The sequence below is a fragment of the Cebidichthys violaceus genome, unplaced genomic scaffold (assembly GCF_023349555.1).
Source record: "Cebidichthys violaceus isolate CVI_PGR_0920_01 unplaced genomic scaffold, fCebVio1.0.p SCAF_10, whole genome shotgun sequence".
Lineage (NCBI taxonomy): Eukaryota > Metazoa > Chordata > Actinopteri > Perciformes > Stichaeidae > Cebidichthys > Cebidichthys violaceus.
The window spans coordinates 3,905,004-3,929,541 of NW_027176263.1; the positions used below are offsets into that span (position 1 = coordinate 3,905,004).

Consider the following 24,538-nt stretch of genomic DNA (forward strand, 5'->3'; position numbering starts at 1 on the left):
ACACATTTTACTTCATGAATAATAAAATTGTCCAAAGAACAAAAACGTGGTCAGGCAAAATTTGTCCCTCAGGGTTGATTGTTATTTTATGTATAAATGCAGTGGTGGGAGGTTTCACAACGGAGATTGAACCAATTTCCGAAGAGTAGGAAGAGCTTCATTCACACTGAAGCAGAGAATTTGGAGAAAGATATGCAGGTGTCGAGGCAACAAATGACACCGTCAGTTGGGACATATAACAGTCACTATAGAATATGTGATTACCTCTCTCAAAGTTTCAGAGGCAAACACGGGTGCAAACAGAAGTTGAGTAAAAAAGATATGTCTATCCATCCTGAGAGCAAAGCTTACCGTCTCTGGAGACAAACATTCCCCATGGACATTTTGGGTTGAGCCATTCTCCTGGACAGTGGGTGATATAACATACCATCCTTGGAGGTAATGTTGTTGAGAGTGTGCTGCAGTGAACCTAACTTGATGTGCTTATAAAGCATTTCACAAAACATACAGTGCCGTTATTGACGTGTGAATAATGTGTTGTTTGGATAATACTAAATGACTTCTGATCAATTTACCTCTAGGTGTACTGTTGGTCTGTAACCGAATAATTGCTGTCTCTGTGGCATCGAGGAACATTAAGCCGCACCATGCTCCACAGTGATTGAACCAACTGTTTGCCTTAACATAAGCAGATTAACCGTACAGGATGGTATAGGCCGACAGAAACTCAGAGGCAAGCCCTTGAACAATGTGAGCACAACAAAGTGTATCACAGCTCAACATGCGACTCTAAATCAGTCCCATAAATGTGCTATTCATTGGAACCAAGGGTTGTCACTAAACGTATGTTCCTTCACTTTTAAAGCACTTTTAAATGTCTAATGTCTGTCCTGGAGATAAACAACCCAAAGGTGGGGGTGTCATTGGTCAGATGAGACTGTTTTCAACACACACTAACAACTCTCTTGATGCTCAGCGGCTGTGGTTGAAGTGTGTGTTTATGACGCAGGTTTTTGAGCACAGATTCAACTAGTGTATGACTATTTAAGTACCTGCTGTATAGTCCAGCGCTCAACAGGGTTTGGATGTTACTTTAAGTGGTTGCATGCAATACAATAAATATAAATATCAGGGTGAATGATGTGAACAATGAGCAATCATTTTATTGGATTGCTTGTCTATATTTGGTGAATGTATGAAACAGTGATGCAAATAATCATCTTTTTCAACACAGGTGTTACTATTGCCTGCTGTACCTGGATATAGCTAAAATATGTCCACCATTTAATGTGAAAGCCAGGAAGTTTCAACCACATGTGTAGCGTGTCTGAAGCCTGAAGCAGGGTTTTCGGCTCAACCCATTCTTGGCAGTTACTGCAGCCAGAAAAACAAATTTGGGCCTCAGTGTGGCGCCTGAGTTTAGCTGAGGTGGAGGTAAGCACCAACCACTCCAGCTGAGCTTTATAGGTTGAAAGACCCTCCAAACAAGTAAAACAAATCCCCCCAAAATACTTCTTTTTGAGCCTTGCTGTGTTATAAATAGCCACTTTCAAATCACCACCAGATATGGCAGACCATGTGAAAATTTGATAGATTTGGCTCTCTAAAGCAAAGCAGTCCATCATTAAAATTAAAGGAAGTCAAGGGGATGTGACAATCACAGAGAGAGATTCCAGAATAGCATACAATAGGTGATTCCTAAAAGAATATTCGAAACCAGAAAATTGTTGAAATTGTTGAATGTTACAAATTCTCATTTACGTACCCCTAAGGAACAAATTTGTTTGGACAAGTAGCTCTTGCATGAGGCCCTATGCCTTTCTACAGATATTCTGGGCCTTTTCCAAAATATTTCATTTTCTTGGAGCAATCAGCTCTGGTGGTTGCAGCTTGGGTAAAACTGTAGTCTGGAGGAAGGCTGTGTAACATGTGCTGACCCATTCATAAGTTTGTTTTCATTATGTTCTTTGAGTGAGTTGGGTAGGAACTTCTGTGTGAAGCCAGCACTGGGCTGCATGATGTGATTGCCAGGAAGAGGCAGAGCTGACATGTTATCACATCCCTACAAAGTATCTCTGCCTGAGGGTTGTAAGCTGCTGAGAAATGCCAAGGGAGGTGTAAAGGTGTATGAAGTGTGCAGATTAGTATTAAGGTGTAGTCGCATGAACATAGAAAGGTTAGATACAGTAGATACTGATAGGTAGATAGACAGATAGAAGAGCAGACTAAAGGAAAAATAGACAGATGTCTCTAGTAGGCACATAAAATGCCAAAGAGGAACAAAAATCTAAACAGCTACTTGAGCACAAGCACTCCAATTATATCTGATAATTAAATGGAGGGCGTTATGAGTTGGCAGACATACTGAGACTTGAAGATACCGGGGAAGGTAAATAAGTTGTGTATTCAAGAGTCAAGTGGTGGGCGAATTCAAAGACTCAATTATGCATAATGCAATACCATGTTCTACTGAGCAGGGCCCAAGCCACTTTTCATTTCTTTAATATTCCGATGAGGTAAAATCCCATCCAGAGAGAGGGAGAGAGAGAGAGAGAGAGAGAGAGAGAGAGAGAGAGAGAGAGAGAGAGAGAGAGAGGGAGAGAGAGAGAGAGAGAAAAAAGAAGGGAAAGATGCTGACATGTCTACACGCAGCAGTGTCAACATGAGAGAAGGTGAATGACATGCCACTGAGAAGCGCGGGCGGCACACAGGTGCCAGCGAGCACTCTGCCCCAGGGCCAATGGCTGAGTGATGCTTACGAGACAAGGCAGAGGCGTAGAAACCTTGTCATGCACCACAGGGGCCTCTGTTACCGTGTTGACTCTCTTTCTACCTTGCCTTCCCTCTCTATGCATGGATTGCATCACACAGTGAATAAGCGGCGATGGACACGACGGGAGATAGAAGGAGTGACCTCGCTGTGCACAAGTCTCTGCTTAAGTCAGTGTTCTTCTGGTGAATGTGTGGATCTAGTGCTGGATAAAGGTCTTGAACAACAACAAAGACGGATATGAGTCATTTAACTTTAATGTGCACGCTAGCAAACATTATAAACATCATGCGGGTATGGATGCCCATATACTGTATGTATATGCACTTGCAAATGTGCACATTTCTGCCTGACTACTGATGGTGGTATTGCATGGCACATTTCTTTCGGCAATTATGAATCAGCCTAATTCAATGTTAAAGGGGATATGTGCATGAGAGTTTGTTAGCTCGCTGTTATGTCACCCTGGTGTTAACTTGTTTGTTTCTGCCTGGAAGCATATTGGGAGAGTGACAAACAGACTCCTCTGACTTAAAACAAATTACACATAGGGGATGCATTTCAGCGCCTCCACGGACATAAGCAGACACAAATTAAAAACATTGCTGAGTCCAGAACTCATGTTCTCTATAAAAATCACATTTCTAAGTGATTTTGACAGAAAAGGCAAAGTCAGCTTAGTCACACAGCATTATTTACATAAGAACCAGACTTTTAACCTGAATCTTATTATGGGTTTTCAAAATTCATTAGCTTATCTAACATAAACAATGACTGGCTCATTACTTAAGTATTGCATTTTAATCACAACATCCCAGTTCCAGATGTTGGAAACTGTATTTTATTGTAACAATCTAAGCCAGCAACTGTAAATACTATATCATGTGTGTCATTTCAAAAATGCATAGCTGCTCTTTGAGAACAATATTGGTTTCTTACCATGCAACTGAGTCCTTAACATATTTATGTGCTAAATGTCAATCCTTGCCCAACATTATACTTCAGTGAACGCATTTTCCTTTTTCCCAGGACTGCAGTCCATTAAAATCAAAGTTCACGCTGAGATAAACCGTCACTCATTTAATGTAAAGTTATCCTAATGTTTGAGCTGTGGTGTGTTATTGACTGAAGAGTGAACTTTAAAGATTATGGGTTATGTTTGGCAAGAGGAGAAAGGGAGAAATGTAAACGGGAAACAGAGATAAAAAGAGCTATTACAATATTCTGAAACCACTCAAGATATTCGAAAGGTTTTGGAAAATAGTGCAGGGTCTAACAGCCAGCCTTTTGGTACTGCCATTGTGGATAAAAAACACCCAACTGTGAAGGCACCATCCACAATAGCCCAGCGGGATAAAGGTTACGGCATCAGTGTTGCCTGTCAGAAAGTACAGATTAAATTGCATTAATACTTCTTAAAGGATGCATGAGCACACATCCTCCACAAGAGCTCTGTGCCGCCCACTAAAATACAAAACTGCTACTGAAGAAAAAAAAATAATAATCCATGTACACTATAATACAGGGTAAAGTGCACTGTAGATAAAGGTCCTACTGCATTCTGGCGGATTGTATGGAAAGCTCTTTATATGATGCATATGTGTTTGTACACCATCAGAGTGCAGAGCATGGGCAGGGTACACAGAAAAGATTACAGAAAGGTTAGATACAGTAGATACTGATAGGTAGATATGTGTGACGCTGTTTTCAACCCCCCAAAAAAGATGCAGTCTGTAGATTATCCAGAGAAACAGGGACATTGTTTCTGCTGTTAAGTTTTTCAAATGTATTGTGGTGGTGGCAGAGATCTAAAGGCAGATATCTCAACTCAAAACCTCGGCACATAAAACCAAATCCACCTGCATGGCCAGATACCAATGGGGTTAGGTGAAGATATCTGTTTTCTGCTTCAGGTGAACTCACCATTTAACAAAAAATAAATGCTCAGGAGCAAAAACAAGGAAGGTGGGGAAGATTGTATTATAAGCTGTTTTGTTGTTTTCAAAAACAATGAAGAATACTGCATTTTAGTACTTATTTTTATTGGATCAAATCCTTAAACCAGTTTCAGTAACTAATATCGCTGCTGGCATCGCTGCTCATCTTTTGATTATTGTTGAATTATCTTTGACCTTTTCGCACCTAAGCATCTATTGTGGTTACCGTCTCTAATTGGTGGACTGATTGAGCTAACAAAATATAGGTGTTGCAGTAGCTACCAAATCTTTCACAGTACAGGGAGCTATTTAATTTTAGCGTTAGTATCCAAAATATTGTTTTCATTATCATTGCCATGTCCTGTCCAGTGACATCAATGTAGGTTGTACGTAATGTAATCTAAGGACATGATCACACTGCCATCTTTGTCATTAACAATCTATTTCACAAAAACATTTTGACATGAAAGCTATGTCGTCTGCATATCTTAAGCATTACAGTTATTTCACTAACTATTGTAGCAATTTCTTACTCTTATATATCAATTTAAATTGGCAATGTTCAATATTTCCTAATCGCTGAGACACAAATACAAGGCAATAGCCCTGTTAGTAAAGGAGATGGGGACAGTTTTAAAATCATTCTGCATCAAATGCTCATCTAAGAAATGAATTTGTGTTATGCATAACAAGTGTAAATTTGCTCTTCCAGCTCCCTAGCACTGAACAGCTTATTCTAAGTATCAAAGCCCTGCAGCTTTCAAACACAACATTATCCCTAGCTACTTAGATTCCAAACTATTATTACACGTTTTATCTATGCCAATCGAGGCTTCCTCAAATTCTTAAAATTGTGAACAAATGAACAATTCATCACCTCCTCCAGCAAATGCTCTCTCAGTTGTAAATCAACTTCAACACTTGCATATATTAGCGCATAATGTTTATGAGCTGCTGACTCACTTGCTAAGAGGATTTTGCACACAAAACAAATGCTCTGGTTCTCACAAACATCTCAGAAATCCAACACCTCTGACATGAAGTAATGCAAGTCTTCACATTAAACCACTGTGTTCTATAAAAAAAGAAAAAGAAATGTTTACAACCCTTCGTCTGATCATGCTCCTCCCTGAGCTATTCCTCTGATCACTTATCTTGCCACACCAGACCCACAGCTTCTTTTGTATTCACACTGAGCCCTTTTTCTGAGTTCCATGAAAAATAAAGGGGGCTTCAATCAAAAATATCTTCCGGAGGGCAAGATGGAAAACATAAGCAAAGCTGGAGAAACAACATTTACTGTGCAGCCAGACAGTGGTACACCGTGTGCCAGCTTAGCAATGTGAGCCCACGGGACATTACTTCACATATCATCCACTGGGTCATTTAGCACACAAGAGGAGACCTGGCCGTCAAATGTCTGGATGCTGGTGAATGAATGTGTTGTTCAAACTGGCCTGGCCATTGAGGCTTGCAAAGTGATATACACGGTGCCATAGGTACTGATGCCATCCTGCGTGTTTTACTGTCAAATTACTGCTCCTGCACAGATGATCTATTCCACCGCACCAACACCAGGAGGCCTGGCCCACAGCAAGACACAAGTACCTCTCTAACTAGCAAAAATGCGGTTAGAAATATCAGTATCCGAGATTGTGTGTTGGACTGGCTACCACAATTTACAGAAACCCTCTTTGAATGTTTTCAGTAACGGCCCAGTCACATGTCTCTTTTACCATGTTGACATATTGTGGGAGTGATGGCAGAGATGGGAAATAATTCAATTTTAACAATTCGTGAGCAATCATGTCTTCAAGATGGACTAAAATACTGTGCATTGACAATATAATACCAAATCCATTACATTTTGGTTTACTTACATTGAGCGGTGGACTCTTCGACTTCCAAATTATTAGTGGACAAGTCAGATACAGTGGAGCTTTCAGAAAAAAATTGAGCGTCCATGTGGTAATTATTGCTGGTATGTCGGGAATGACAATAATTCCAAAATGACATGAATGTGGCATTATGTGAATGGGTTGAGTTGAACTTCTCCAAACTGTTGCATTTTACCTTTACTGGTTCATTAGGTGATGTCCATAGTAGTCATTTACAAAAGAGATAAAAACGTAAGTCATAACTATTTGTCATTTAATTTCAAATATAAATTCTGATCTTAAATCACTAAGAGCAAAGAAATATTGTGGGTTTAACAAATTACAGTTGTTATCTCTTTTCTTTAGTTAGGTAACTTCCCTCATCCCCCCTTTTGTGTTCAGAGTCTGGCCCGACAGGTATAAATGTTTCTCTTTTGTCTTCATTACTCATGCCTGTCGCTAAATTTGTGATTTGGATCTCAGTTCATATGAGGCTATATGAGAGCTACATTATTTTGCCATGTAAACTATTCAATGTGTTTGAGGAAAGTGATGCGTTTGTCCTGAACATTGGAATTTGTGTAAATAAAACCCTTAAATTGCACTTGTCTCTCTCATTTACGCTGTTATATTGCTTTCATCCCTTGTTCTGTTTAAATTAGGAAAAATAACTTGGATCTCAAAAAGATTAAGCACCAGTGAGAAAAGGCAGGACAGACTTAAGAGGAGTTTTTTCACTTGTACCTAAGCTTACACAACATCTCATGCAGTAACGTCCAACTTCACCACCACTCTCGGTAATATTGGATAATGTAGCTGCTCACCCTTCTAGCAGGAAATAGCCATTCAGACCAAATACAAACAACATAATTAGTCAGCAGCATGCACTGGATTAGATAGTTTGCATCCACACATACTGTTTATACTTACTGATAATTATCCGCAAAGTTAGCCTTTAATTATAGGTCATACTGCTTTTCTTCCCTGGCATTCTGCACCGACCTTTAGCTGACATGTGGGATGTGTGCTAGGAGTGTGACTTGGCGGCTGTTAGACAGCAAAGTGATGCTTGCCTACTTAGCGGAGACAAGTGAAAGGTCAGTACGCTGTTGATGCTTAGAGGTTCAAGACTCAGGGCAGCAGATTCAAACCTGCGGCTGAAAATCAATCATGCCCTTCAGAAGTATGAAAGCGCTCCACACCATATAGCAGAGGAGGAAGGATGGAATGATAGATGGATGGATGAATAGAAAGAAATAAGAGAGGGCTGAGGTTTGCTTTTTTTTAATGTATGTTTGCAGTGAGGCATGACGGAAGTGTGTGGGAGAGCACACTGTTGGGTTTACAGCTAACCCTTTAAATGCCTGGCAATGAGCATAAATGAGTAGGCTGTGAGCACCTCCATCACTTGTGTATACGTCTGGCAGGACAACAGTTCCAAGAAGGCAGCCAATAAAAGAGCTGTATGCTATGAAAGCATGTCATCTGCCTAATTATGTGAGAATTGCAGCCTTGTCTGAATTAGAAATGATATGGATGGATTTGTTTTCTCTCAAAATGATAAATGCTATTTTCCTCCACATCTCAGGAAGAGTTGATGGAGGGGACAGAGTTAAGTTGTTTCTTCCTTTTATATCCTCTAAAATGAGAAGCATTTTTTTTTTTCCTTTACTTTAATTTGGCAATTAATTGCATTTTGATGAAAGGCCAATGGCTGTGGAGTCCAGTGTGGCTGGTATTTCAAGCTACATGATATGTCTACTTCAAGTACTTCAGGTGCAGCCATTTGTGAGGCAGACCGCTGAGAACATTAAATCAATGGTCACACCGCGGTCATAAAATTTACACTGGCAGTCTCCATGGTCTGTAAACATCAAGAAACTGCAGGAAAGAGACGTGTTGTATAATATTCCACAGTTTGAGCTATTACCACCGATATTCACAATAATGGCCAGAGTAACAATGGAGAATAGGAAAAAGGAATGTCTAAAGGCTGAGGAAAGTTGTCTCTCCACTACATACAAAATGCACCTTTAAGAGTGACGGCTGCAACCAATAAAATGTTCAACTTATGTGCTTGCAGATGTATGTATGGAGGAGCAAACAAAATGCCTACACAGTCTTTTTAGCATACAGTCACTAATTTGAGTAATTAGTGGGGCGGCAAGCATATAGTGACAGCATGTTGTTGATTGTAGTAATATTCCATGTTGACACTGTTTACTATGCAGTATAACTTGAGCCTTGCCCAATAATGGGCTGTGTTGCTCTTCTCAGATTTGACAGACTGCATAACAATGTGACATGTCTGGCATAACATCTGCTGTCTGCGACTACAGTGAACTAAATCATGGTGTGACATTTCACTCCCAAATGAGGAAGTGTCACTAAAAAGACCAACTTTTGAAAATATTTTACGGCGGTAACTGTTAATATATTAAAATGGACATATATTAAATGACAGTTGGCCCTAAAGCAGAGAATCGTTTGGGCCAGAATAGGTCAATCTAGAGCAAAACACATTTCAGGTGAGGACTTTATAGGAAGGAATGCACTCATCCAAGTGTTAGCACAGGCACACTGAATCACACAGAACGAAATTCACCCCGTTGCTGAGGAGAAAATGAAAGGCTACTGACTGTACAGTGAGGAGAGAAGAAAAGGGAAAACAAAGTGAGAGAGAAACTGACAGAGAGAGATATAAGCTGAGAGGAGGCTTGGGGGGGTGAAAGCAGGAGGAGTGCAAAAAGACATACTCAGGAGCGGTGAGGCAAAAGTCTCATGTGATTTAGAGCAGATTTAGAAGGGGAAGTGCTGCGGGGGAGATAAGCAGCACGGAAAACTGCTCAGACCACAGGTTTGTAACACCGAGGCCGGAGAAGTGGCGTCAGTACAAGAGAGGGGAATTCACATAGTGTGCCCATGTTAGATAGCAGCTTACCCCTCCTCATCTCCAGCCATACACACAGGGGGAAATAAATATTCATTCCCCTCCCATGTGCCCAGTGCTAAAGACTTCCCCAAAGGGTTGTGTCCGTGAGTACCATATAAATGAGCCGTTCACAGTGGTTTAATCACCAACATGTTTGGAGGTGGTAGGGCTGCTGTAGAATGCAGCTTATTCATAACCACAGTCCTGACTCCATAGTCACTCAAAGGGACAGTTCACCCAAAAATCAAGAATACATATTTGTATGACTCTTATCTGTATTGCTGTCTGTCAATCTGGATCGTTTTGGTGTAAATTGCCAATTTTGGATATATCTGCCGTAGAGATGTCAGCCTTCTCTATAATATAATGGGACTATATGGCCCTCGGCTTGTGGGGCTAAAAGCGCCAAAACGACATTTGAAAAGTTTCAAAAAATAGTTCCTTCATGAAACTGCTCAAAACTAGGTATGTGAATTATCTGTAATGTCCCATTATATGTGAAAGAAGGCAGGGATCTCTAAGGGTAAACTGTACCTTTTAATTTCTCCCTTTGTGCATCAAATAATGACATCACATGACTAATTCTGCACAGGCAAGACAAGGTACATTTATTTGAAAATACATTTGAAAATCTTTTAACAAGCTAAGTTTTTAAGACAGTAAGGCTTTAAGACAAAATTTAAAAAAAAAACACAAGTCACTAGAAAAAGACAATAGAAAAAAAGACAGAAAAAAAAGTATACTAAATAAAATAGAAGCTAAAAATAAGATACAAATAAATAAGTCAAATCAAATCAAACAGTAGAATACGAATTGCAGTGCAGTGCAAGAAATGAAGAAGTACTAATTTAAAAGAACTGAGAGTTGTAAAAAGTGTTCTGGGTGTTTGTTCCAGATATGTGGTGCATACAAACTGAATGCTGCTTTTCCGTGTTTAGTTTTAGCCGACCATCTGAGAGGTCGCTCGTAAAACTGAAGTTGGGAGGAGTTGACTCAATAAGAACTGCTGCACTGCAAGGCCAAGACAGTGCTTGATTATTAGATCATGAATTAAACATGCCTGCAAAACACCTGGTGTCTAATAAAGATACATTTAGTGTGGTGAAAGCATTATTTAAAAAATGTAGTTTTTGAGACAGGGCTGAAGACAGACTGTGTGTGAGGAATTGATATCAGATATCTACAGTGTTTATGAGAAATATGCTAAAAAATTATGATGACAGTTAAAACACATAGATACTTTGCAAAAGTTTTGCCAAAGTTGCAGCAGATTTTGCAGCTATCAAAATGATGTTATCAAGTTAAAAATAATTTCAGAGAGCTTGTGAAACTCTAAACATAATTTGTATTTCCACAGAAACAACACACGGTGTTTTGCTCAAAACCTTTTGAAAAGCAAGTGGCAACATGCTGCTACAGTAGCAACTGCGGTATAAGCCATTTATTTTAGCCAACAACGACTAGGAGCCCCTCATTTCCCTCTGACAGATGGAGGGGACCGACCATAAAGCAGGAGCAGAAATCATTAAGTCAGCCAAAGCCCTGCAGAGTTGTTTTAATTGTGTGCTCTGGAGCTGTAGGCATAGCTTACCTGATTGCTGCCATAACTAACTGCCTGTACGGAGACAGACGAGATCTTCTGTGGACGTTTAGAGAGTGATTTGTGCTCAGAAGGTTCCTCAGGGAGAAGACGATGGGGAGAGATAGAGAGGCGAGGAACGAAGAGACAGATCATCGCAGAGCGAGCAGATTGGACGCTCTCCGCTGGAGAGAGCCTTGTCCAGCAGGAGAGGCTCGCACACCTGGTTAATGCTTTCATGGCTCACAATTTACAGCAGGCCTGCCACTGCGTGTGGTTGGCACTGTCAATGTGACACCTTACAAAGGTCTGTGCCTATGGTCCCGACCCTCTGTGTGTGTGTCAGACAGAGCACTCATTCAAAGTGTTAATCAATGGCCTTTCAGCGGCTGTGCCTGCGTATCAATCACCGAATAAAGCTGAGCAACGGGAGAACGTGAGCGCACACACAAAGTGCTGGATTACAAAGGATGCAGGCAATGCACACAAACTCATCTGTATTAGGAAATACACAAGTACTGACACAAACAGGCACACAGTCAACCAGGCACACATTCATGAAAGGAAGTGAGATGGGCAGAAGGGCATACTAGTGCACAAACAAAGATACGCAAAGCTCGCTTGATGTGTTGACAAGTTGGCCAGGACTTACATTCTCTGTCTTATGCATAAAGGCATATCAATTTCTGTTATAGAGTATAGTGTGCCAAGACTCCCTACTTTGACTGACATGCAAGTTAGTAAAACAGTCCACTTAAAACAAGCTTTACTTTAAGCTCCCAGGAACTGCATTGTGCCAGGCAACTTTGCCATCAGACCTTGAAGCTTCTCAGTCTGGCTAGAGTCTCCTGAACACTGCAGACAGGTACCTGTACCGCAGCGTTGCAAAATAGACAGCACAGTTAATGCAAGCATGCGCTCATCATGGAGGATTTTTCAAAGCAGCTTCAGCTGGAGAGTGTTAATAATCCATGTTTATCTTTAATTATAAATGACTTCTTGGCCTCCTCCTGAGTCACAATACCATCAGCACGGACAAACTCCACCGAGCCCTCGCCCAGTACAGCCGTATATCGCATGTGTAGCAGCCAGTCATCTCAGAGCACTGCAGATTATGTTCCCTCATCCTGCATCTCTCTCTCTCTGCCAGTTTACCAGTCTAAACACTTAATCTTGTCAAATGAGACTCTTAATAAACTCAGAGGCTTTACCCTCGGAGAGAAACAAATGTGGTTTACAGCAGTGACGATCTGCAGCATCTACCCCGAAGCTCTTATGCATATTTATACTCAAAACTCATTAATCAGTCATGCACGGAAAAGACAGCGTGATAAAGACGGAGACACAGAATCAAAACTGGGGCCTCTTTATTCGGGAAGCGCAATAATGCCCAGATAGCTGTCGTTATCACACAATAATAAATGTATGAAGAATAGTGACTTCACGGCCATTTCCAGCAGTTCAAGTGAGAACATATAATTTACCTCGTGATAAAATAATAATCAACGTGTAACAGAAGCTGAATGGGAGATGTGACGTAAATGTGTGTTTTTTTTAAGATTCTTTGTCCACTACTTACTCCAGCCTTTTTTCACAATTGCTCCCTGCCTGGCGCTACAGCCTAAGCTGCTCTTTGATGTGTGAATTTACAGGCAGAGGCAGCTGCATCAACAGTGTGTCAAGGAGACGTACCTGTACTCCTCCTGGGTGAAGATCGGGATGCGGGAAGGCTGAAGAACAGTGATCTCCACCAAAGTGCTGTTAGACTTCACAGGCTCTCCATCATCATAGGCTATCACAAACAACTGCAGTAGCAGGAGAGAGCACATAAACAACACACACATACACATGCAAATGCAAGCACACAATTATTATTATTCTTTACCATACTACTACTCACTACACAAATAATAACCTTTTTGAGGTTGCCAGGCATTTTTGCTAGACATGTTTGGAATCCTAATAAAAATAGACGGGCAAAATATGATCTGGCGAGCAGCCTCCGAAGCTCCCAGAGAGCGAGTGTGAATGTATTGATCTACATTCATAGACTGTGGAGAATGGAGCCTGGGGGGAAGCAGAGGGAGCAAGGCGGCAGAGAGGGGCTGATAGGCGGAAAGAGAATAAAAACAGATAAATGTTTAAAGAAAAACAGAGGAGGAAAAAAAGAGGACAGAGGTGGCCAGACAACATGGGAGTGTAAGCAGCACATCTGCTAATGTCCCAAAGCACCTGGTCCAACAAGAGATATGCCTATGTAAGGTCATTTTAAGTTGGTAAAAAACCCTTTATGTGAGCACCGGGGGGGGGGGGGTCTGTGACTCAATATTACTGTGACTCAATATTACTGGTCACAGACACACGGGAAGCAATGACATGACCACTGAGACAATTCAATAATAATACCCTGAAACTGTTGTTTGATTTTAAAATTTCTGACCCGCTGATCTTCAGAGGAACTTTTAGTACCCTAAAACATGCAGGCAGAGCACTTAACATCCATCAGGAGAACAAGAAAGCATCCATGCTGTAAATAACTTCTTGTATTTGTGATATAGGATGAGATTTTAATGATGAGTAATCATCAATTATACTTACTAGTGCCCCTATAAGATCCCCATCATCATTATCAGCTCAAGTCAAATGTTGAAAGCTCATACAGCTATTTTATACATACTAACGACAGTTTAACATTTTCCCTTTTATACAAATCCAAATTAGGAAGATGATGACTTGAGTGTAATAGATGACTGCCATCAGCTGTTTCATTCATGCTTCACAATCACTGGCTCTTTCACTAGCTGTGTGGCTATCAGCTGACCACTAATGTCCAATAGTAAGTATGCAGGTGTAGACATTATAACCTGACACCTCTCACTATCACTCTGCTGATACGCTGTTTACTGCCACAGCTCTTTCCACCACCACCTCAATCTCCTCCTTATGTGCTATATTGTTGCTATTGGTGATTTAATCGTTGATTGATATTGTTGGATTCCCTGAGAGCTCTCTCAAAGAGCAGCTCCCTTTCTGCCAAATCTATCTGTATCACCATTCACTATGGACAATTTCTGGACTAAGTTTCTCTGACTGAATAACTGAAGAACATTTACATCTTGGCAGCAACACACCGACATTACAAGGGGAAGCAGATAATCACCGCCACTCACCTTGAAGGTGACACTGGGCTCTTCATTGAGGTTGACTTTAGTGATGACTCTTCCAGTTACCTCTTCCACATCAAAGATGCTCCCGCTGTACGGTGACCTGACCAGGTCCACGCTGTAGCGGACAAAACTTGCCGGAGTACCCTGGAGGAAGGAGAAAGAAGAACATGAACCACATCAATCCACTTATCTGGTACCCACCTATCACATTTTCAAATGAAGCTGTGAGGATGGAAGACAGTGTGTCAAAGTAATTAGGTTCTGTAAAATGTATTAAAGCCATAAGGGAGTAGCAATATTGTTTGCTTAGAAATACTCTCTTGAATAATCTCATCACACAAATTCCATGTATGTATGAATACAGAGAGAGAGAGAGAGAGAGAGAGAGAGAGAGAGAGGGGGAGAAAGAGAGAGAGAGAGAGAGAGAGAGAGAGAGAGAGAGATATTTATAGATATGTATCTGACAATTAGAAAAACTTAAAAATAAAGAGCTGAAGTGGTTAATGTAAGAAAAGGTTGCTCTTCTCTCTATGTAACCTGAAAAATGACCCTAATGTCTTACTCGTTTCTTTCCACATCAGACAGTCTAATGTATTCTCACTGTTATTCATTGATTCAGACCTCTTCCCTTTCATTTGGAATAAAAACCTTCTCCATTAAACCCACCCCTCTTGTCTCCAGAGTAACACACTTACATTCATTAGCGAGAGCCTGGACTTTAATATGACCCTTTGATTAAGATTAATCACAGTTCCTGATTAGTAATCACATCTATAATTTATGTTATACCGGTTCATCTCTTTGGACCCCTTCTTTTTGAGACTCTGCTCCCTTGCCTAAACTGATTTGTCTCCCCTGGGACGGGGTAAGAACCTGGGGCTAGAGAGAGAGGTAAATCCTGCAGTAGCAATGGATCTCTTGGGAGGCTTACTCACACAAATGCGTCTCTAAAAGGTTACAAAACTATCTGAGTGAATTCACTGAGGGGATTCTCAGAAAAAGGGCCTCGTCTCTAAAAGCTCTTCAACTTGTTTTCCAACATTTCATGGAAAAGATGTCAGGACAGGGCCAATAATAAAAAAAAAAAAACCTACCGCAGAAGAGTCAAATACAGAGACTTCAGTAGCAAGACTTTTACAGTGATGGCAGCAGATAAAGTTAAAAGTACTTGTGCTCAAGGAATTAACATATATTATAGTCAACTTAGTAGCAGCAGCAGCAAACCTCCAGTTATTGTTCCTCCCATTTGTGTAGTTAGTGAGCTTTAGAATATCAGGACCAAAAGCAAACCAGTAAATAATCAAAAATGAGACAATTTCCCTCACTCATAATACGACACCATTCAAAACTGTATCTTGTTGTTACAGTGACATCTCAGTCTGTCTCTGTTGACAAACCTTTCCAGCTTCACAACACCTTTCTTGTCTGGCATTTGACTCACAGACTATGAATGTTTTATGTCCACCGCTGAGTGACCTCACTGCTTTATTAACATTGCAGATGAGCAACAAAAAAATCTAGATATACTGTTCTTAGTACTTTGGCATCAAAATGATTCTTCCTTGTTGCAACATAGAGCATTTTTCATTTGTTTTGTTTGCATTTTTTTTTTTTTTTAAGAACCAAATTCTCTTTAGTATAGAATAGCTGGTTCATGAATTAAAGAACAAGCTCAGAACCATGAAGAAGCACCGAATGATGCGTCAGAGAAAAACAACGTAAAAACAAGTTTGGGCAAGCTGAGAGTGTAAAACACAAAGTCAACACATTCATACAACTTAATATGGTTGGGTCGTGAAACAGTTAATGACAAGTGACCAATAAACAGGGATAATGCGCTATATAAAACAAGGAGAGATGTAATGTACTAGAATAGTGAAGAAATGTTAATCTCTATAACAGTGAACGTTCCTTGCTGTGATGCATAATGTCAGAGAAAACAACAGCTTTTAATTTCAGTCACAAACAATAAACTCTACAAATCGTGTGCTGAAGAATCAAGCTTCTTCCTGGAACATTTGTCTTCATGGTGATCTCCTCTCTTATTCAGAGTGTTATTAACATGGAGGTTATTGGTTTGAGTGGCACTGCCCAAAATACACTTTTTAAAAACCATTAGAATAACTCCCAAGGCGCAGGGGGATAGATATTGTGCCCTCTTTCCAAAATAGGAGAAGGAATGGTCGCTACATCATTATTAACTTCAAACAAAATATGCACGGCTCATGTTTGTATCATCAAGACTAAAAGCCAGAGTGAGTCACTTCCTCTCTTTCTTGTGTGTGTGCTGGTTTTTATGAGCCTGTGTAATAGAGAGAATGCACGTGTGTGTACTTAGCAAGCACTCAACTAAGCCTTGTTCAACCATGAGGTGTCGATGACAGGCATCCTGTCAATAAAATGCTTTGAGCTCCCAAATCCAGGTCAATAAGAGACTGGGTTAGTCAGCTCCTGTTAGAAAATCTAATCCCTCTGTCCGTCAAGCCATTTTACAGAGTCATTCCTATTTCTCACTCATTACATTATATTACATTACAGTCATTTAGCAGACGCTTATATCCAAAGTGACTTACAATTCATTATCTATCTATATACCGTAGACGCAGCTACGGGAGCAATATTTGGGGTTAAGTGTCTTGCTCAAGGACACATTGACAAACTAGTGGAGCCGGGGATTGGACCGCCGACCCACTGATTGAAAGACGGCCCTGCTCTCCACTTATCCACGGTCACCCCGTGACCCCTCACTGCCACTGTGCTCATGATAACGTGACGATGATTTCCTCTTGTCACATGATCTTGTGATGAGTTTCCATTGAAATAACTGTCCTCATTGCACTTTATAGCCTGATGAAGACTTGAATCAAAATGTGTTATCCCTTTGTCAATAAAAACATACAATCAGAGATCTTCGGATGCTTTCAGATTACCCACCAATACCATGGACTTCATTTATAGTGAGCTGGACAGTCATTGGTTTTCATTCTTACTCGACTACTTGCCTTTTCCTTGAAGAGAAACCAATTTTTACTTCAACATCACCAACACCAAGTCTCTTGACCCAGTACAGCACTCCCTTCTTTCTTCATAATCAGTGAATTGGGGCTTAGTGTGGCGAGTTGCTCCGTTCTGCTGCTCCAGAACATATGGTAGGCCTTTTTATAGTCAGGATGTCACAGACATTAAGTAATACAATTTTCTTCACCAACGAAAAAGGCAATGATATCATTGTCAAAGAGTCTTTGTTCAACATGGATTCATTATAAACCACTGAGGCACAGGCCTCTTACCTAGATCTAAGAGAACTCCTGGAAAAGGACAAGAAATTGGAATTACATGCTATCACACGTTTTGACTACTGGAGAGAGGAAATTATGCCCAGAGGTGTAAGAATCAGTTTCCCTTCTTTGGTAGGGACAATCCAGACTTTAAAAACAAATGGGAGACAATCCTTAACAAATGTTCACTGGATTAGATGTGTTTAATCGAGGAACCTAAAAAGACTATGGGCGGAACTACGTCATCACGGAAAGTAAAACGCTGCGAAGGCATTGACAAACTTAATAAATCTCTGGCAAAGACTAAATATTAAAAACTAATTATACAAGACATGCATGATTACAAGAAGACAATATATTCCTGGTCACACACATCTATTTCGTCATGTTATAGAAACAGTCAAGCTCACTCTGTATCAGTATCAGTACGCCTCCACTACTTGCGAGGATGAGGAGGCACTTCCATCCACCTCAGGTTTGTCTTTTTTAGACAATACAACAGACACGGGCCAAAATAAAGGAAAAAACAACAGGGCAGACTGAGGAGGAAGGCAGCCCTTTAGGACTACCACCTATGGACCCAAACCAGGAGAAGGTAATCAATATTTCCACAACACTCTCTTCTAATGACTGTGTACGAGTCCTGTCAAAAGATCTTTTCTTTGCTACAATAACACAAACATCTTTATACAGGTTATAATGTGATCTAAATTTGGAGGCATGGTATAACAGCAGGCTTGCTAATGCAGTAGCCACACTATCTGTTAACTACATGAATGTGTCATATAATCCTTTCAGACCCAAATCAAATGTCTTCCCAATTAACAACCAGTAGATAAGGGATGAGGCTCTCAGACAACTCAGGGACCCACAACATTATGTCCCTTTAACCTCCAATCCCACTGAAATAATATAATACAAACTTAAAGCCACGGTAGACACTGCTTTTGAAAACAAATGGAACACAGTGACTTCCTTCTGCCACCAAACCCTAGTTTGCCTTCCAATATTAACAACATCTGAACGCACTCCTAGGCAGGCCCATCATAATATCATTGATACGATCACTGATCCAGCATCTAAATACATTCACTCTCTCATCAAACCAGTCACCAGCTCTCTGGAAGCATATCTCCAGGACATCACACGTGTTAAACCGTTTGTGGAGTTACAGCACATTGACAATGCATACTAAGTCACTATAGTGTGGAGTCTCTGTACACAAACAAAGACTATTTGACAGCCTAGATGCTTTATCACTATTTACAACAGAGACCAAATGTGAACTCCTCCCACAGACTTTATTGTGAAGTTCATAAACTAGACTTTACAGAGAGGTGAGGGGCACAGCCGTGTGTACTCAATCTATTGGGACCTTTGGAAAGAAAGGCACATATACAGCCAGACCAATCTTTTCAAAGACAACATCAAGTGGAACAGGATATATATTGGTGATCTTTTTTGTTATTCTTTTACCTTATATACCTTAACACCACTAACCCCAACATCAAATTCAGTTTTGAATGTATTTTCTGGACCTGAGAATAATTGTTGATCGTTACCATCTTGAAGGTGGATAGTTTCCACACAAAACGCCTCATATCAAATATAGCATATGGCCAGTTTCAAAGGCTGAGAGGGATTTGGGATATACTGAGAATGATTTTTTGAACACCAAGCCAAAGACATGTATCACCAATTTGAACATAGGGCTTACAACAAAAAGGGCTTTGATCAAGCTTTCACCGGAGCCAAATCCTTAAGACAGGAATCATCATCTGAACAACAGACCCCGTTAGCAACACCTCTCAGAATCCACTTCACCACACCGTAGAGCAACATGGCCTATGATATAAAAAAACATCATTACATCACTAAAAACTGGTACATTTTTGTCAGTGACCCCAGCCTTTATTAGGTGATACTGAATTTCTTAATTTGTGATTCAATATCTCGTTTTTTGGCCAGCACAATTGTGCTTGTTTAAGTACATGTTTACACTTATTTTGTTATTGTCATTGTCATGTCTTGTAAGTGGTGTCTTTAAGCAGGCAATATTAACATGCCATGCAACATATGTCAAATAAGTCAAATAAGGATTTTTGACTTAAAATCATAGTGCCTTGGATGCTTTTAAGACTGCCAACCAGTATTATGGACTTCAAAAAAAAAGTAAGCTGGACAATGATTATTTTCTTTAATTCTTACTTTTCCTACCTAATATTCGGGTCTTAGCACTGTCAAAAGATTTCTCTATAAGAATGGTTCAGGGAATAAAATCCTAGAGGAAAAGTTGACATTAAAAATAATGATTTCCTAGCTGCATAGACAGCGACGTGGAGAAGAGGTAGCCAGGTAAAGTAGAAGGGGGGAGAGTCTCCCTCTGAGAGGAGAAATAAGATGAACATGGTCGTTGTGGCATTGTGGGAATGTTTTACCACCCACAGCTGGGACTGACAGGCATCCATATCCCTCAGCGTTTAAAAGAGTACATAAACTCACCCAGACCCTGGTGAGATCCCCTTAGCAGGAGGGCCACTAATAACAAGCATCGAGTCTAACCATACAGTACAAGACTTCATTGAGAAACACATTCAGAGCAGGAGGCTATTTCTATTCCTTTTGTTTTTCACAGAGGACATCTGAAAATAATGAACAAAAGACACATTGTGTTATGAGAGAAAAACGCTGGTTTGTTGAAGTGTCCACGAATAGAAAGAAATCTACAACCATGTCAACCCTATTGACATAAACAAAAAAAAAGCCATGTGATTCTCAACCCCGAAAAATGTTCTCCATTGCTCCTGTGTTGGCTCCTCTTAGTCACATATTTTCTAGTCTCAACATTGTGGCACGATTGCTCTTCTGCATTGTGTTCCTTGGTTTGCATATTCCATAAAAAAGAAAAAAAAAATATCTTCATATCTCCAGTCCCATGAGAACCTGCTCAGATATAGTGGTGTGAAGGAGTCTGAGGAAACATGAAGCTGTCTGAGGCAACTGATAGAAGACTCATACAAGCGAAGACCCCTTACAATATACACACACACACAGCATTCGCACTAATGAGAGCAATGAAAACATCTTTAAAACACATTGTTTTAAATGCTATGGCTGAAATGACCTGATGTTCTGAGAGCACAACATGTGCTGTACTGCTACCTTTGTTAAAGAAACAGATGGAGTCAACATGCTCTGTGTGCTTTGAAACTTAACCACCAATGTTGTCTACATTGCATGTTGTAAATATAAAGTTAAAGTGTGACGTGCGTTTTATTATACTCACTGGTGGGTCTTGGTCCTCAGCAAAAACAGTTGTGATGACAGTTCCTTTCTCTGCATTGGGCGCCACCAAGCCCTTATACAGATCTTGGGTGAAGATGGGGGAGAAGTCATTCATGTCCTAAAAACAAAAAGAGATTCCATAAAAGTAGCTGTATCAGTGTTGGTGATATTTGTAACCTTGGTTACATTGCAGTTATATGACATTATTGAGTCAGCAAAGAACACAATGTTCAGCTACACTGCAGATTACCGGTTATAGAGAACGTGCAGGACACATATTCCTTCGCTGACAGATCAGATTTGGCACTTAAAGAGTCAAACACATTCATCAATGTATTCTTCTACTACTTTTGCTGATGCTGTCTGCATGCGGCGAGAGTAATATTGTAGCAGTGCAGATTTTGCAGCTGCTGCTTTGTTTGATTTCAGCTAACACTTCAAGCAAGTTATTGTGGATTCAGGCAAAAAATCCCACTGCAGTAATTCACCATGCCCCAGGCTTTGTCCATGTACTTTAAGAACTGTGCGTCTGAGCTGAATGTGATCATACGATGTACTGTTTACTGTAATCACACCAATACAGATGAACAATATCCATCCATCTTGTAAATTTAAAATTAAAAAATAAAATCACACAATATATTGTAGCTGGCTGATTAAAACTAAAACATAGATGCAAATCCAACCAATTTTTAACAAGGACTGTGTTAATTAATGTATGGGTAAATAATCACAATATTTTATTATATTTTGACAAAATACTGCTGCTGCTGTGAAATTAAATTATTTATAATAATGTTTTTTTTATATGGGGTTTGGTTTATTTTTTACTGATATACACATTCCACTTTACAATACCTGACGAGAAATAAAAGCTGTTTATTGTGTTTAAAGAACAGTGTGTAGGATTTCGGGGGATCTATTAGCAGAAATGGAATATAGTATTCATAACTATGTTTTCATTGGTGTATACTCAGCTGAAACTAATAATCTTTGCATTTCTGTTACCTTAGAATGAACCCTTCATATCTACATAGAGAGCTGGTCCTCTTCACGGAGTCTGCAGCGTTGCACCAACATTTCTCAACAGCAGCCCAGAATGGACAAATCAAACATTGGCCCGAGGAAGACCCTTTCATATTTTAACATAACCAGAAGGGCACTGAAAGTCTCCGTTACCACCACTTTCAATCACCTTTTCCATGTAAATAATGCACAGCAGAAGTCTACCATTTTATCGGCCCGCAAAGCAAATGGAATCTTGCTTTGCTTTGTGAGAAGGAAGTAAGCCATTGTCATATCTGCCAGGAATAGATTAGTTGTGTGGTAAAACTGCTGGAGCATGATCTTCCTTTCTCTTGACTTTTCTCTTTACCGTGCACTGTTTTGAATGAGCCATGGGCCTCAAAATATAAAGTCAGTGGTGGAGGACAGCCTCACTTTGATCTATACACAGGTTTAGAGTTTCCTAGCAGAAAATCTATGATCCAGCTCTTACTTTGAACAACAAAGCTTGATCATTGTGCTGCAAGTGTTCACAGGATGCAAGCGAAGACACACTCGTGTTTGCTTGAGACATACATGTGCTCCATGCCGTATCTTTCATCCATGCGCACACACACACACACACACACACACACACACACACACACACACACACACACACACACACACACACACACACACACACACACACACACACACACACCTACAAGCACAAGGTGTCTTTTTTCCATTTCTAAAGTACAAGAATAGAAGAAAAAGTTTGGGAGAATCATTCGGAAGAAAGAGACAAGCAAGAAGGACACTCAATCCATAACTGCAAGGCATCCAACCAAAGAGACAACAACAAAACAATAAGGGGAAATCAAACACAAACGACTTCAAATAACCCTCTGGAGGTGTTATATGAGGAAGGAAATGGAATCAGTTGAATCAGCTCCAACTGTAGTCCCCGAGAAGCCTGTGTGAATCCATTAGGCTCATTTGGATTCATGTCTACCATTTCAAATAGCAGACATGGATTTGATATCAGTGGCTGCAATGCCTTATCCTATCAAACACAGAGCCTGGGTGACAGCACAAACACTGCAACAAAGCTTGTCCTTATCAGAGGACAAACTCACTCTACAGGTTGGCAGTTCATGTAGTGAGCCTGCCTAAATAAGCTTAGATGCTTCCCATTCAGTGTAATATAGAAAGCGTAATTCTGCAGACTTTGAGAGGATCACCAGGGGTGGACTGAATTCACACACAGAGATGAATGTGAATGCACACATTTTGAAGCACAGAATTACCCACAGAGCAAAAACACACACCCATTAACACACACAAATGTGCACGCGTACACACATGAATAGTAGCACAACATAAGGCGTCTAATCCTTTCGTTGGGATTCAGCCGTTAATCTCTTGAAAGGTTGTAAAGGGAATACAAGCTCCTGAAAAAGCTGACATAATTGCTGTCACAAAGCTAATGAGTCATTCAGAACGGAATAGCACTGTGTGCGAGGCTGAAACACCTATCCATCAAATTCTCTTTGTCCTGGTAATGTTACCAGGACAAGCAGGCTGGGAGGCCAAAATATGTTTTACAAAGGAAATGCATTCAGCTTTCGCACTGAATGGAGTAAAACTGAATTTCATATTACAAAAGGAGCACAGGTGCAGCTCTGTACAATATGTCTCAAATCCCCTTTCGGACTATGGCTTAGACAAGCTACTATTACTGGAAAACTCTGCTAATGAGTCACCACATATTCACTGCCAGTGCTGCTGCGCCTCAGGGACAATGAGGATGGATGGAAGGAGAATAGATCATTGAGAGGTTGTGGTGGACTGACCATCCGGGGGCTCTTACCGTGATGCGGACTGTGACGGTGGCCTGCCCTGGGGGCATGACCCCTCCTTGGTCGACAGCTTCCACCTGGAAAGTGAAAGAGGCCCCCATGCCCATACCAGCCAGGTCCTCGAAGTCCAGGGTCTGCAGCACAGCTAACTCCCCAGTGACAGGGTTCAGAGAAAACAGCTGCCTGGCCGACTCGGTCTTGATCCGATACGTGACATTGGAAAAGAGGTCTGAGTCAACCGCCTGTGAGAAGGAAGAGGAGAAGGATGAGTGAGAAAACCAGTTACAGTACATTTGTGGAGAAAAAGTGGGGTGATGGAAAGAGGGAGAGGACATATATTTTCTAAATTTGGACATACATATACATATATATATATATATATATATATATATATATATATATGGAAATTAATATTAATGTGTCTATTTTAATTCTGCGTTTTTATGCTGCAGTGGTTACTTACATCAATCATTAATAGGTTCTGATTAAATTAAATCAGTAAGGGGAGCTTAAGTTGGTCCACATTTCAGAAAATCCCAACTCTCAAAGTAGATATCAATTGCAAAGGCTACTGTAATAGAAAATGATAAGATGCAGTATATGGATGCTGGAACACGCACAAACTTTATTTATTTTATTTATCAGGTATAAGCATTAGGTTTCAAGCTACCAAACTCATCCACTTTCTTTTTATATCCATCTCACTTTTGCTCTTTAGGCATCTTGCCAGCCACCCCGTCCATTTAGAGTTGAGGTGACGTTGTCTCGGGGATTAATGGTGTCACAGTGCCACTATCATTCACACCCCTCGCCCCTCAACCCTCACCCCCTGCTTCTTACCCTCTCCTCTTGCTTTATTCCTCT

At 40.4% G+C, this 24,538-nt stretch overlaps 1 protein-coding gene across 1 annotated transcript in view; it reads right to left on the reverse strand.

The window, feature by feature from the left end:
• Window positions 1–24,538, reverse strand: part of LOC137880129 (protocadherin-15-like) — a 200,535-nt gene that overhangs the window by 35,366 nt on the left and 140,631 nt on the right. Inside the window, exons 22-25 of the mRNA XM_068721280.1 lie at window positions 23,686–23,916; window positions 20,827–20,943; window positions 14,266–14,406; window positions 12,788–12,900 (exon numbers count right to left, since the gene is read on the reverse strand). Of these exons, the coding sequence (XP_068577381.1) occupies window positions 12,788–12,900; window positions 14,266–14,406; window positions 20,827–20,943; window positions 23,686–23,916 (602 nt within the window). The remainder of the gene's footprint in view (window positions 1–12,787; window positions 12,901–14,265; window positions 14,407–20,826; window positions 20,944–23,685; window positions 23,917–24,538) is intronic.